The 14,740-nt window shown below is 37.2% G+C and overlaps 2 protein-coding genes and 1 long non-coding RNA gene across 4 annotated transcripts in view; 1 reads left to right on the top strand and 2 right to left on the bottom strand.

The window, feature by feature from the left end:
• The window catches only part of LOC134656868 (zinc finger BED domain-containing protein 4-like), a 188,667-nt gene that overhangs the window by 108,287 nt on the left and 65,640 nt on the right, over positions 1 to 14,740 (bottom strand). The window lies entirely within an intron of this gene.
• LOC134656850 (uncharacterized) lies at positions 5,234 to 5,397 on the top strand. Its single transcript, XR_010097566.1, has 2 exons — positions 5,234 to 5,271; positions 5,330 to 5,397. It is a non-coding gene; the product is annotated as an uncharacterized LOC134656850 (long non-coding RNA).
• Positions 11,384 to 12,142, bottom strand: LOC134657194 (uncharacterized). Its single transcript, XM_063512748.1, has one exon. It carries the CDS (start codon positions 12,140 to 12,142, stop codon positions 11,384 to 11,386), a length of 759 nt encoding a protein of 252 aa, XP_063368818.1.

Raw genomic sequence — 14,740 nt, forward strand, 5'->3', positions numbered from 1 at the left:
TAAGTATTAGTTAGCTTTATTGGTTACGAATAAAAATTGCAGTAACACTGCGTTGGCAAGTACCCAGATATCACAATATTCGCAATACGGACCCAATTCTTATTAGCATAACGACCTTTATTCCTTGAATTATGATCTGGTCTAATATTATAAGGATTTGCTTGAATAAGTTAGTTGAAATCCTGTGTGGTTATGTCTCTTTATGTGGAAATTGTAGGACATAGACTGCTACAGGTACTTTTTAACGCGAATGCAAACTGTTAAGTTACTTATATTTCGCTATTTGGAAAAGTATTCCAGTGTACCAGATACTTTTGGTGCTTTGTTTCATCTGCTACTATTGATTATTCTGTGCTATTGATGCTGACTGAACCTAAGCGTTTTTAACGTGATAACGTCTTATAAATCGATGAACACCATGCATGTAGGAAAAAGTGTCACGTTGTGGACAGATCTCCATAGTAACGTTGTGGACAGATCTCCATGGTAACGTTGTGGACAGATCTCCATGGTAACGTATAAATTATGCAATTTTTCATCAATGTTTTCTTATGACGTTATCACGCAAAATTATCGTCCGTAAACCGACTTTACAGACAACCATATTTTTTTTTGTGATACTTGGCATAATTATTTCGATACCTATCACGGATATTCACGGGATAATTTTTACATGGCTGCCCAAAAAACATTCCCTTTTATGTTTTTAGTGTCTTATCACGTTTTACGGTACAGTTTACGATGATACTTAATAGCTGTCCTCTGTTTAGACTATTTTAATATTTTGCGTTTTAAGTTTATAAATAGGACAGCTCGGTCACCGTGCCTGAGCTATGAAAAATACTATTATAGTGTCTGTAACGAACAAACCAGCTTCATTTTCGCCATTGTTAGCAGGGTTGGGCAAAATACTGGCTTCCACGTATTTGAAATACAAATTACAAAATACATTTTTAAAAGTATTTGAAATACAAAATACAAACTACTTTGGTGACGGGTATTTGAAATACAAAATACAAATTACAGTGTTTAAAATAATGTATTTCAATTACAAAATATACCTTTATTTATTTTTTGTTTAGCATTTAGTTTTAACGTTAACGAATATCCTTTTATATAAACTTATAGGGTCATTGCGCTAGTTTTCGTCCAGCTCTAGTTTACGTCCAGCTCTAGTTTACGTCCACTTGACGAAATTTGAATATATACCTACATTCCTGCACAAATTTGGACTGATTTCAATCCTTATGTCTAAGGCGTCTAAGCAATATATTTGTCTACATATAACAATGATATTTCGCAATGAGGTTTTCGGAACTATGTACGAAATATCATTTGATATTTACCAGTCGCTTTTCGGTGAAGGAAAACATCGTGAGGAAACCGGACTAATTCCAATTACGGCCCTAGTTTACCCTCTGGGTTGGAAGATCAGATGGCAGTCGCTATCGTAAAAACTAGTGCCAACGCCAATTACTGGGATTAGTTTCCAAGCGGACCCCAGGCTCCCATGAGCCGTGGCAAAATGCCGGGGCAACGCGAGGAAGATGAAGATTTCGCAAAAAGTAGTAAATTAAAAATGAAATATATATTTGATAATCCGTCAAGTCGTCGAAAACTAGTGCATGGACGGAAACTACTGCAATGACCCTATCCCCTAGATTTAAACGAAAAGTTCCACGCAGAAGTTGACCTAATATAGATCCAGTATCCAGCCAATGAAAATTGTATCTCGGCTGGATCGGAGGTTCGCGGTCGGCTCACAGCTTGTGCGAGAGAGTAGACATTTTAGGATTATAGAATTTAATAAAATGTATTTATAGAAATGTATTTTGAAGCTTGAAGTATTTGAAATACAAAATACTAAATACATGTGAGTGCAGTATTTGAAATACCAAATACAAAATACTTTTGAGGTAGTATTTGAAATACAAATACAAAATACTAATTTGTATTTCAAATACGTATTTCAAATACATGTAATTGAAATACTGCCCAACCCTGATTGTTAGTAAGGATTATCAAGAAAAAAGGCCCAATAGAAGGCGTGCATTGAAATGATTTACCGGTATTATGCGGCGATAAATGTTATTTATACCTACGGCCTTCCTTTATGGGGCAAAATCGAAGGATTACACCAATAATATTAGGGATATATGAGTACAGCTAATATATTATTGCTGAGATATATGATAACTATTGGTTATAATGTAGTGAAACTTATTGGAATGATATTCATGAGCTCGATTCATGCCTATTTTCTATTGCATCTTAATTTGATATGAATCTGGTGCTCATTTTAAGGGTAACATTCCATTTCTGACCGCAGCTGCACTACTGGTACTGAACGCGTCGCTGTTAGGCCCTTCTCTCACGAGGCTACTCTCAAGCGATTTGTGTTTCGTACGCGTATCCTACGCGTCGCTTGTGAGTACCCGCCATATTTATTTCCTACGTTTCGCACACGACGAGACGCGTCGACGACGCGTTTGATATAAGTCGCACGCTACTGTCTTGCTGGTCGCACGCGACTCGAGTCGTATACGCGTGAGATGGCGGCGGAACAAGTTTTTAATATAAATTTCGTCCAAGAGGTGGAAAAGTATCCATGTTTATATAATTATAAGCTGCCTGATTATGTAAGAAAAGATGTGACAGAAAAGGCGTGGCTTGAGATTGGGAAAAAATCAATTTGACAGGTCAGGAATTATATTTTTATTTCAATTAAATGTATACACAATAATTGGACGAATAAAGAATTCAGAATAGAGAAGAAGATTGTCTTCATCGCTGGGTGATCGCTGGAGTCACTAGACATCGTCGTACGAATGTTATTTTTATTTTTTATTTTTATACGTGTGCGGAAACGAGTAGTATACCAGTAGGCGATCATGGTTTGCATCTCAGTCGCGTAGCTTTTGAATAGTCTCGTGAGAGAAGGGCCTTACTGTCAATTTCCATAGTAAAATGAACAGTAGTGAAGCTGCGGTTGGAAATGGACTGTCACCTTAAGACGACATGATTTTATCATGAAATAACTGAATGAAAACACTCGCTTGTTATATGAAATCTCTCTACATAATTATAATAATATTTAAATTAAATGACACACTCTTAACTTTCTAGAGAGTTTCCTAATATTTATTAGAATGCAACCCTAATATAGCTAGCTAGCTTGCCTGCGCCATTTTTAAATACTTAAGCTACGGTTTAGCTTTCCGGGCTTTCAAGGGCTTAACTCCTGTACCCCGAAATATAAATTATACAAAAATCGTACCATTTCGAATACCCTGAACACGATTCGGATTTAACAATTCGTTACGGTTGTATTATTGTTTTGATACGACCTTGAAGATCGCTCACTGATTGGTCCATGTGAAATGAAGTCAAAATCCTGTGTGAGACGCCAATCACAACACAAAGACTATCGATATGGTCGCATCAAAACCATAACAGTAAGTAAATTATAAACGACGCCCCGTTTCTGTTTCACCAACGAGAGACAGAATTGTTTTTATAAATTCAGAGACACGCGTGTTTATTTAGATTGTCTAGTCTTCTAATTCACAAATGACTTTGTATAGTTTAGGCTATGGCTAGAGTCTATTAGCCTAGACTGAACTTAGTGCCAACACAACTTAGTCAACTAACTACCATCAAAAATGTAGATAACTGATAGTAATATTGTTTTGGCCGGGTCACTTTAGTTTTATAATGTTGCTATGTTTTGCTCAATTATGAGGGACTAACTTTATCGCGAGCCATTTCCTTTAGGCCTCAATGAATATTGGGTATTCCCTTGCACCAATATCATAAGTATTTAGGAGCGAGAGCTGCGAGTGCCAAAATTGAAATCATATTGTAAAATTTGTACCTATAGGCCTCTAGGAGGCCTATACGTATACAGAGTTCTATTAGGCCTGGTAAGAGTGGGTAGTCTAAGCGAAGCGTTTGGAGAATATTGTAAAATAGCTGGGAGCCTGTTATGTATTCTCGTTGGCCCTAGTCCCAAGGGTTTATGGTTCTATTCGACTTGCTTTACTAACAGCTGGTGACTTAGCGGCCAAAGTTTTGTTCACTAGGTGCCATTTTACTTACAGGCTAATTCGAATGTGCACTGGCATCAATCAATTACAAATCTTAGAAATAAGATCTATGTGGTGAAAACAGTCTATCAGAAAATCTCGGCCCAAGCCCTCCTACACATTACACTTACGACTCAAATGGTGAGCTTTACTGCACGTCTTGCGGTCGGAAGTTTAAAACAAAACTCGGTTTCGCAAGCCACGTTCGAGACCATGCACGTCAGAATTTACAGAATAGCCGTATACGGATACATCTGGGAGGACATCATCATCATCTATTAGGTAAGAAGACCCGCAGAAGAGCAAAAGGGGCGAAGTTCTTCCTTTCTGTGTCTGAGCGACGTGCGTATATAAAGATGAGAGTGCTAACCCTAACTATGACGGTCTTCCCAACCAAAAAATGTATAATGTAATGGCGTTATTCATAAACGACTGCTAACTTAATGTTGGTGATCATCGTTTGTCCCTATCTGTCGTCATGTCATAGAGAGGAAGAAACGATGAGCTGATTAACTCAACAGAAGTTTATGAATAAGGGGATAGGTCTTCTCTACATTAAATGACAAGTGGATATACTAACTGTCTTGGGCAGGGGTGTTTTTCTACTTAAAATTATAACAAGATAGATATCACGAAAGCGGCGATGTCACGATATTCCACAAACGTCCTGAATACCGCCCCCGGTCGGGTTTTGGGAGGCCGCATCACGACATGTGGGAATTGAATTCTATTATGAAAAAAGTTTATTTGCGATTGTCGCGTGTCGATAGGATTAGGTTTGTATATGGATTAGTGTATATGTTACCGTAAATACCCGTTTTTAGTGAAACGCGTTTTCTCTAGTTAAAACTAGTTTTTCGTAATGCCTAGGTGAAAACTAGTTTAACCAGGATTTTCAGTAAACTGGTTATTGCAAAGTGTCTTAAGTGAAAACTAATATTGACCGTAATCTCACCAGAATGCAATCTCAGAATCTCATCTGATGGTAAGTGCCGATGCAGTCGATGGAGCATACCTACTTACCTATAAAATGTCTAAAATATATATTAATATTTGTGACAGCAGAAAACAGGTGCGACGACGATCTTTCGCAGTTTTTGGCCCATGTTTAGTACAATAAAAAAAATATAAACATTACAGTGTACCTAAACGATTTCCTCTCTGAAGATATACAGCCAGATTTGTAGTCGTTTGAAGATTTTTGCATGCTAGTACAACCTGTATAGTACAAATAGCAGAATAAGCAACCAATTGTCACTTACGACCTAAGACACTATTGTACCTACTTATTCTTTGCAAATAAATACTTACATTTGTATTGCAACTACAGCAGCATTATTGCCGCATCGTTCCAAGTATGTCGCCTTTATGTCGCTGTAGCCTTCAGCCAATGTCCCGATCAAATACTGCATCCTTCCAATATTTACAAGCGTAACTTTGATGTTTGCCGTATCGGAGTCTAACGGGCCGAGGGCACAGCAAACACCGACTTTTGGAGATGTTTACAGAGTACCAAAGCAAAGTGGAAAGACACTTGTCGTTCCAACCGTATTGGGATACCCTCCTCCAATTGAGGGGGGATTTAAATCTTCTCGAGGCAGAGGTGTAGGGTTGGAGCCGGTGTAGCTTTATTTGACGTTCACAAGCGCAGTTTAAACTACCTATCTTATCTTTAATACCGCGATAGATCTCGATTTCCCGCCGTCCGGTCGGACAGACAGACAGACGCACGAGTGATCCTACAAGAGTTCCGTTTTTTCCTTTTGAGGTACGGAACCCTAAAAATGGATGGCTTACTAAGCCAAGTAGGTTTTGGTTTAGGCAAATATCAGTACCTATTATCTTCAAATAATATATAATAAAATAAAAAGCGAACGATTAATTTAGATGTTTAAAAAACTTTCGAAGCAAAATCTACTAGGCCGTTTCTGAAACTTATTTTGTCTTAATGCTTTTAGTGCAGCAAAACCATCAGTCCGACAGACCTCCCAGACCCCGAAGAAACCTTAATTATTTCTTTTCCGCCTCCCCACTGCGTCTGACAGCCGTCACACCATCTTATTACAGAAAAGGATTACTGTACTAGGGTTCCCGCGTAAAACTGAGGTTTTCGAAGAAAGAGTACGATGGTCCTAGATTCAAATCCCGGTAGTGTTATTTATGTGATGAGCACAGACTTTGCATCGACTTGAATATAACAAAGTAAGGGACTGTCATTGTAAAAGTGTGTTGACGACTGGTCTGGCCTAGTGTGTGACCCTGCCTGTGAAGCCGCGGTCCTGGGTTCGAGTCCCAGTAAGGGCATTTATTTGTGTGATGAGTACAGATATTTGTTCCTGAGTCTTGGGTGTTTTCTATGTATTTATGTATTTGTATATTATATATATCGTTGTCTGAGTACCCACAACACAAGCCTTCTTGAGCTTACTGTGGGACTTAGTCAATCTGTGTAAGAATGTCCTACAATAAAAAAAAAGTCCATCATTTCCTTAATGGTATGCTTTATCTATGGTAGATTTGTTTAGTTTAATAATTTCCCGTAAAACCCGTCTCCTGCTTGCCAGATACCGGTTCTTATAAACCGCTCGGATTTGGTGGAAACAAAATAAGTATACCGTTTCCAGACTTTGATTGATAGAAATGTAATTTCCCCGCGTTGGAGATTCAAGGTATTGCGATATTAAATCGTAAGTCTTAGTTATGGGAGTTTGTTGAGATAAGGATAATAATATGATACCTACTGTTAGTTTTTATTTATTTATTGAGAAACAAACAGTCTTAATAAACATATGAGCGAGTTAGCTAATAGCTACAAATTGATTCCTTTATAGACCTGTAGTTTCCTAATTTACAAATTGTATCGAGGTACAATTGAAAAATAATAAAAGTGTAAACTTATAGTACCTACTAATTGTACATAACAAATGCTTAAGCAAGAGAAAATACTTAAATAACAAGTGCATACTATCGGGTTGCTTGCAACATTACACCCTCATTTTAATAGCGAATATACAGTCCTTTTAAAGAGACTTAATGAACTGCCAAACAAATCTGCGTCCATACATTTTGCATTGTACTGTTTACATACATGTAAACTGTTTACTGTTATTTTATAAATTCTATAATATTTATAATTGCATTTTTTTTTATTTAATGCATGCTAGTATTGTTTTCACAAGGTATATCCAACCGAGTTTCTTGCCGGTCCCATATTAGGATACCCTCCTTTTTTTCTAATACATACCTATTACCTATGTCATTGTAAATTGTAATTGAAGAATTTACATTATCTGTGAAGTCTCTCCATTCCGTTGTATTTCTAATTATATTATCATAATTTCTTAATTATTATGTAAGGCTTTAAGGCTGGATTACCAGAAGCCCGTTAACTGAATTAATTAATCTTAATTAATCCGTTAAATACCACAATGACGGTTTTATTACGCAGTTCGATTTAACATTAATTCCATTTTCATCCGACAAGTCCATCCATAATTACACCAATTAGCAAGAAAATATTTTGCAAGTAATTTACATTAATTTGTTCGCTAAAGGCGTAAATTTTGAAGATAAAACGTTTTATTTGTTTTATTAAATGATTGTAGTTTTAATTTTTAGTTCATTTTATAAAAGACCCGCGACCCGCCCCGGCTTCGCACGGGTTAACAAATTATGCATAAACCTTCCTCTTGAGTCACCCTATCTATTAAAAAAAAACCGCATCAAAATCCGTTGCGTAGTTTTAAAGATCTAAGCATACAGACAGACAGACAGCGGGAAGCGACTATGATTTATGCTATGTAGTGATGTGTAGGTAAGTAAGAAACCTATTCCTTTAAAAAAAAATTGTCAACGTATGCTTGAACCACCCTGTAATAAATTTTCATCCACTGCCTGTACTAATTAAGCATATCTTAGTTACGCTCAACTTGTTAAACTTTTTAATTTTACATTTAACCTTAACCCTCAGCCTTCAAAAGTTTTAGGAACGAGAGGTATAATAATCATAAAGATTATCGCGCTATTTCAAAGTTAGGGCTATTCATTAAAACTTGACTGAACTAAATAAAGGGAAAAGATTGGATCTATGTCGCTAATTTTGAAATTATGTAACGAATGTCGATCGATATCGGTACCTACCTAATAAGGATGTAAATAAGGGTAATAAGGATGTCAAGTAATATATGCTTATTTTTATATTATTACAAAATAATATGATGTTATATTTATTTCAAATATTGAGTTTCTTTATTTATTAACGGCATATTGTAAATATGTTCCATTTATATGTATCATCACTCATCATCTTCCTTGCGTTGTCCCGGCATTTTGCCACGGCTCATGGGAACCTGGGGTCCGCTTGGCAACTAATCCCAAGAATTGGCGTAGGCACTAGTTTTTACGAAAGCGACTGCCATCTGACCTTCCAACCCAGAGGGTAAACTAGGCCTTATTGGGATTAGTCCGGTTTCCTCACGATGTTTCCCTTCACCGAAAAGCGACTAGTAAATATCAAATGATATTTCGTACATAAGTTCCGAAAAACTCATTGGTACGAGCCGGGGTTTGAACCCGCGACCTTCGGATTGAAAGTCGCACGCTCTTACCGCTAGGCCACCAGCGCTTCATGTATATGTATCATCACTACATAGTATAAAAAAGTCGCTTCCCGCTGTCGGTCTGTATGTATGCTTAGATCTTTAAAACTACGCAACGGATTTTAATGCGGTTTTTTTAATAGATAGAGTGATTTAAGAGGAAGGTTTATGTATAAATAGTAACGTATAAATTAGCTTTATGAATAAATGACTTATGACTTAACCTTAGGTACTTTAATACATATTTACAAACGGTGGGTTGACTGTGTGCTGGAGCAAACGCATTAATAATAGTCCTCAAAGATTCGCCCTTATACCATGTATATTGTAGACCGTGTACCGTCGTAATCAAGTGCAAAGGCACTTCGAGCTAGAAACCTTAAACCGTTCCTTTGTAACGTCAGTCAAGCGATGTAAGTTTGGCGCAAAAAGAGAAAGAATCTGCGTCACAGAATAAACAATAGTACTAAGTACAGAAGATTCACTCTAACAAAACGCGTCTATAGTCAATAGTCAATAGTCAAATAGTAGTTTATGCAACAGTGATATAATAAGGGTTCTTAAAATTCAAGGGTCGAAGTTACAAAACGAGACGTAGTCGAGTTTTGTAAAAAAAGACCCGAGAATTTTAAGAACCAATTATGAGCTGTTGCATACATTACTTTTTCTATGACAGCTGCAGCAAAAAAAAAGAGTTATTATTAAAAAAAAAGAGTTATTATTTAAAAAAAATTGAGTTATTATTTAAAAAAAAAAAAGAGTTATTATTGTAAATGAAAACATACCTCTTTCAATCAAGATGATCGGAACTTGTATCTTTAAAAAAAATAAAGCAGTTGTATTATACTATAGACAAGCCTATAGACAAATCATTCAAATGACATTGCTTTAGATATCACTGTCAGTCATTTAATTGACACATTTAAGTGCTGGAGTAGAAAAATATACTTTATTCATGTAGGCCTAGCAACAAGCACTTATTAACTTTAAGCGTCCCTCTATTACGACAGATATGACCGCTAGGTGGCGCAGGCTCACAGGCGTCGTTTCGTAGCGGTGCGCGGCAACCACTACGGCTAGACACCAAAATTGGTGAGGGCTGCATGTACTTGTAGGTACTTGTAGCGACGCGATGAAATCGCGGAGTGAGCCACGTCTGCTTGCGTGCAGCAGAGGGCACTATATTAAACTAGGTATTAAGGAAGCTAAAGGACATGGGTTCGAATCCCGGCAAGGATTTTTTTTGTATGTTTATCTATCACGTTTATTTGTTTACGAGTTAAAAATGCACTGTGTATTGAAATATTTACAAATTGCATTTATTTTGTAACTATTGTGCAATGTGCATACTCAAGTATTCATGACTTTCAGGATTTTTCTATGTAAAAAAAGGTAGGTAAGGTCAAGCGAGGTAAATGAAACTATGGGGTAATTGTGTCTAAATAACTTATTTTTTTATAACAACGTGAATTACAAAAGCTCCCGTCGTCTAGTAATAAAGCCTGAGCTACTTGGAAATGAAACGTTGCATAGTAGAGGGCGTTTCGACCAATCGTATTCGAGAAAGTTTGGAGAGACGCAATAATCCCATTTAGTTGCATTTACCTCGCTTGACCTTACCTACTTATTTGTGAAGCCACATACATAAAACTTAAGTATTAGAAGGTTCCTAATTCAATCTTGAGTTCAGGAGATTATACAGAGTTAATAACATTTTAACGACGAAGTGTCCTGGCTGCTCGGAAGAGCTGCGGCCAAGTTCTTCAAACAAGTTGGCTCGTTATTTACTTTTAAGCGTCCCTCTAATTGTCTTCGAGACATTGCGGTACCACTTCCAAGTTGTCAGTTTGTCGTGTTGTCAATAGGTAGGTACAGTGTACATACATGTACCTATACAAGCATGTAAGCAGTACCTTAAAAGAGAGATAACGCAAAATTGTAGTTTTTATATTGAATTTTCACACGTTTTAAGCGTTTTAATCAAGGTCAAATGCCATGACATAAATAACATGGAAAATCACATGGAAACTAGTCTGTAAGCGCATATTCCAACGAAAAGTAGAAGGTAGTTATACAGGGTGAACTTAGCCATTGGACAAACCCTGAAATCCCACTATAGGAATTAACTATCTGGGAGTATATAAATGATAATCCGGAATACTTAATTAGAACGTGTATTTCTCAGTACACAGCCGGGGAACAACTGAGGAGCAAGTCGCGCGGCGGGCATTCCGTATAGCGCGGGGAAATGCTGACCACGTAATCTGTCCCTATAGTCGTCCCTCCCCAAAAAACAAAAAAAAAATACAATTTTTTAAGAAAACTTAATAATAAACAAATTACATAATATTGTTATGCTTCAGTAAGAACCATTTGTAATTACACATTAAACGGATCTACATATTTTGTATTTTATTGTGTCTGTTACCTTCACTATTTTAAATCAAACAAACTTTAAATCAAATCAAATGTGCTATGAAAACAATATCGCGCAGTTACTAGGTACTTGAAATCAGAGCGATAACAGGACACAATGTAACTTGAGTACAATGCTGAACTTAAGGTTGAAATTATGAATGCACAATAGGTAGTCACTTAAGTAATACATAAACACGTCACGATATCTAAATATAGATTTTATCCGACCTACAATAAAAAATGAGTAGCTTATTTTACCACGTTAAACAATTTGCACTGCACTTAGACTTTCAAATAAATCTGTTGTGGCACTTGTGGCTGGCTTGGAGAGCGGCTGTTGTTGCGTGAGCGACTACGTGCACGCCCTTGTCTGCGGCTATTCCTTCCAGTCCCACCTCGTCCTTGGTTATTGGCAAGTTCAAGTTGATTTATCCGATTGTTGATCTTCGCCAATTCTGCCGTTATAAAATCTGTCGGCGAACTCTGGCGTGATTGACGTGAAGTACTCTGTATAGCGGCAACTTCATTCGGTTTGAAGGTCTCCATTACCTTATCAGCTATGCTTGCCAGAGTCTCAATCTTTTTTGAATCTGCGGACGCTACAACGGCCCTCACCGACGGTGGTAGATGACCTTGCCAAAAATATGTCAAGGTCTCATCAGGAATCTTATCTCTTGCGAGGTCCTTCATCTTCCTCATAAGCTGCGATGGGCGCTGGTCACCAAGCTCCATGTCCGACATTAACTGTTGCAATCGTTTTGCCTCTGTCTCCTCGTAGACACTTAATAATCTGGCTTTTAATGTTGCAAATTTATTCTCCTCCGGTGGTTTCTCCAAAATGTCGGCAACTTGCTGAATCGCCTGCTTTCCCAATTTAGCAATAACCATATTATAGTTTGATTGGTCCCCTGCTTTCTGCTGAGCTAATACCGCTTCTACCTGCAGAAACCACAGCCGCGGTTGGTCCTGCCAGAAGTCTGGTATTTTCGCTGCAAGCGATATCGCTGACAACTCGATGGTTGTCGCGGTTCCATTTTCCATTTTGCGACACAATTAAATTTGCTTCCGTTTACCCAGGTGCGCGGGGAGTTGTCCGGCCGTAATACACACACGCGTACCGAAATAATATTACGAAATAACTCAACCAGATTTTCCTTTAAAAGCCGTTTAAACAATGCACCAACACTAATTGTCACTGTTAATAGTTCACGGTTCACTAAATGTCAAATGTCGGGAAATCACCAGTTATAGGAATTAACTATCTGGGAGTATATAAATGATAATCCGGAATACTTAATTAGAACGTGTATTTCTCAGTACACAGCCGGGGAACAACTGAGGAGCAAGTCGCGCGGCGGGCATTCCGTATAGCGCGGGGAAATGCTGACCACGTAATCTGTCCCTATACCCACGTAGGGTTACTTCTTAGAAATGCTCTAACGTTAATATTTTTTTAGAACAATAGAAAAAAAAAATTCAAAATAATCGACAACAAAAAGAAACATACTGTATTAGTCTTTGGCAGTTCAGTTCAGTTCAGTTTTTAATTCTGAACTGAACTGAACTTTTGCCAATTTGTTTGAAAATGTGCGGCAATGATGACATTTGTCAAAGGTCAGAATCTTATTAATGTCATAAATAAAAAAGATAATCAAAACGGTCGAAGAAGGTATCATACTATTTATTACCTGGAGCTACTAACACATACAGGCTGCTCCGAAGTAAAAAAACGTAATTTGTTAATTTCTTCGTAACCGCTACACCGATTGTTGTGGTACTGGCTTTAAACACCCTAATGCATATTTATGTACATTTCGGCTTTGTCCAGTGGCTAGAGACACCCTGTATAATTACCTATATATAATGAAAGATTCAATTTTATTTTATAGCCAACAAAAGCAAAATAAAGCCTAACAAGTACTCATAACTATATCTAGATTTATGAGAGCTTTCGACTAATAGTACCTATTTCTCTCGCTAGACAAACACAGAGACAAATGACCGCTTCTGGAGAGACACGACGTGAATATATGATTCTACTGAGATATGAATATGACAAACTCAGAGAAGCCGTTCAGATGTCTGAGTTCTGTCATTACCTACTTAAATTTCTAAAGAAAGACAATCAGGGGCCTGTTGCATAAGAAAGTACAAGCTAATACTAAGAATCTTGAGCATTGAGAGGGTTTCAAGGCACGAGGGTTAAACAAATTTTGTCACCAAGTGAAACACAACATTTTTCACCACACCCATTCGAGGAAAATACTACTTAACTGTAAAACAACAAACAAAATCAAACCAAATCAAATCCAAATAAATGTTCTTAAATATTTATCATTCAAAGTCGTAATTTAAAATTCAATTTGCACTAAATTTCTTTGCCACTCTTGTGGATAAAATGCAACTTTTTCATCAGTTTTTAGTGTACCGCACAAACTTTGTTCGCGGTACACTTATTTAAAAATCAAGACAGCCTTTACGAGCTAGTGTGGTGAAAAATCACTACATAGTATAAAACAAAGTCGCCTCCCGCTGTCTGTCTGTCTGTTTGTATGTATGCTTAGATCTTTAAAACTAACTTAACTATGCATACGACACAGTTCTGGAGATCCTGGTCCTGAATCACTAAGTACATAGTATAAAATAAAGTTGCTTCCCGCTGTCTGTCTCTATGTATGCTTAGATCTTTAAAACTACGCAACGGATTTTGATGCGGTTTTTTTTAAAGTAGATACAGTGATTTAAGAGGAAGGTTTATGTATACTTTGTTAACCCGTGCGAAGCCGGGGCGGGTCGCTAGTAACTTATAAAACTTTCTTCAGCAGATCTCTTATTACAGAATAGCAATAGCAATATACACTCACTCAACACTCGACTATAGAAGGGTACTTCAATATGATTGAAAGGACCCGTAGATAAAGTGACCCAATTCTATCAGTCCACCAATAATAATGTCATTAGGACGACACTTTGCTCGGCATCCCCTGCAAATATTATTACAGGCGACACAAGATATCTTCCTCTAAGTGAGTTTGAAAAATTCGTTTTCAGTGTTCGACAATACTTTAGTCGAAATTTCGTCAGTTTCCCCCCTGCATAGAAATTTGTTTGCAGGGGAGGGGATCAAGTATCTCTGCAGCTGACTGTACACGTGCTTAATAAGTCACTCTGTCGGGTCTCTATTGTTTAAAAAAGTTTTAAATCGTAATGTATTGTTTTCCCGCATTTTCGATAGTCATAATTCATTTGGTTCAGAAACGCGTCACTTTTCAGAATTGCCATAAAACAAACCTAACCTAACCTAACCTATCTTTAGGATAACCTTACGAACATTCTGAAAAGTTGACGGTGTCAGTTTTATGACTAATGATAATATGATAAACAATACATTATGACTTAAAACTTTATGGGAATCAAAGGGACCCCACTCTGCCACTTTTAAAAGTCTGACTGATAAAGCACAATGTAACCAAAATGCATCTGAGCGAGTCCTTTTGTGCTACGTTTAAAATAACTAAAAGTGACGACTCATAACGAAGTTATAAAGCTCAATGAAGCCTGATTTGATGTTTTTTCCCTCCTAAATTCTTAAAAGCATGCCAGGCCAGGAATAATGCCGGCCGGTAATGTTATCCCGGC

This window comes from Cydia amplana, chromosome 19, assembly GCF_948474715.1.
Source record: "Cydia amplana chromosome 19, ilCydAmpl1.1, whole genome shotgun sequence".
Taxonomy (NCBI): Eukaryota; Metazoa; Arthropoda; class Insecta; order Lepidoptera; family Tortricidae; genus Cydia; species Cydia amplana.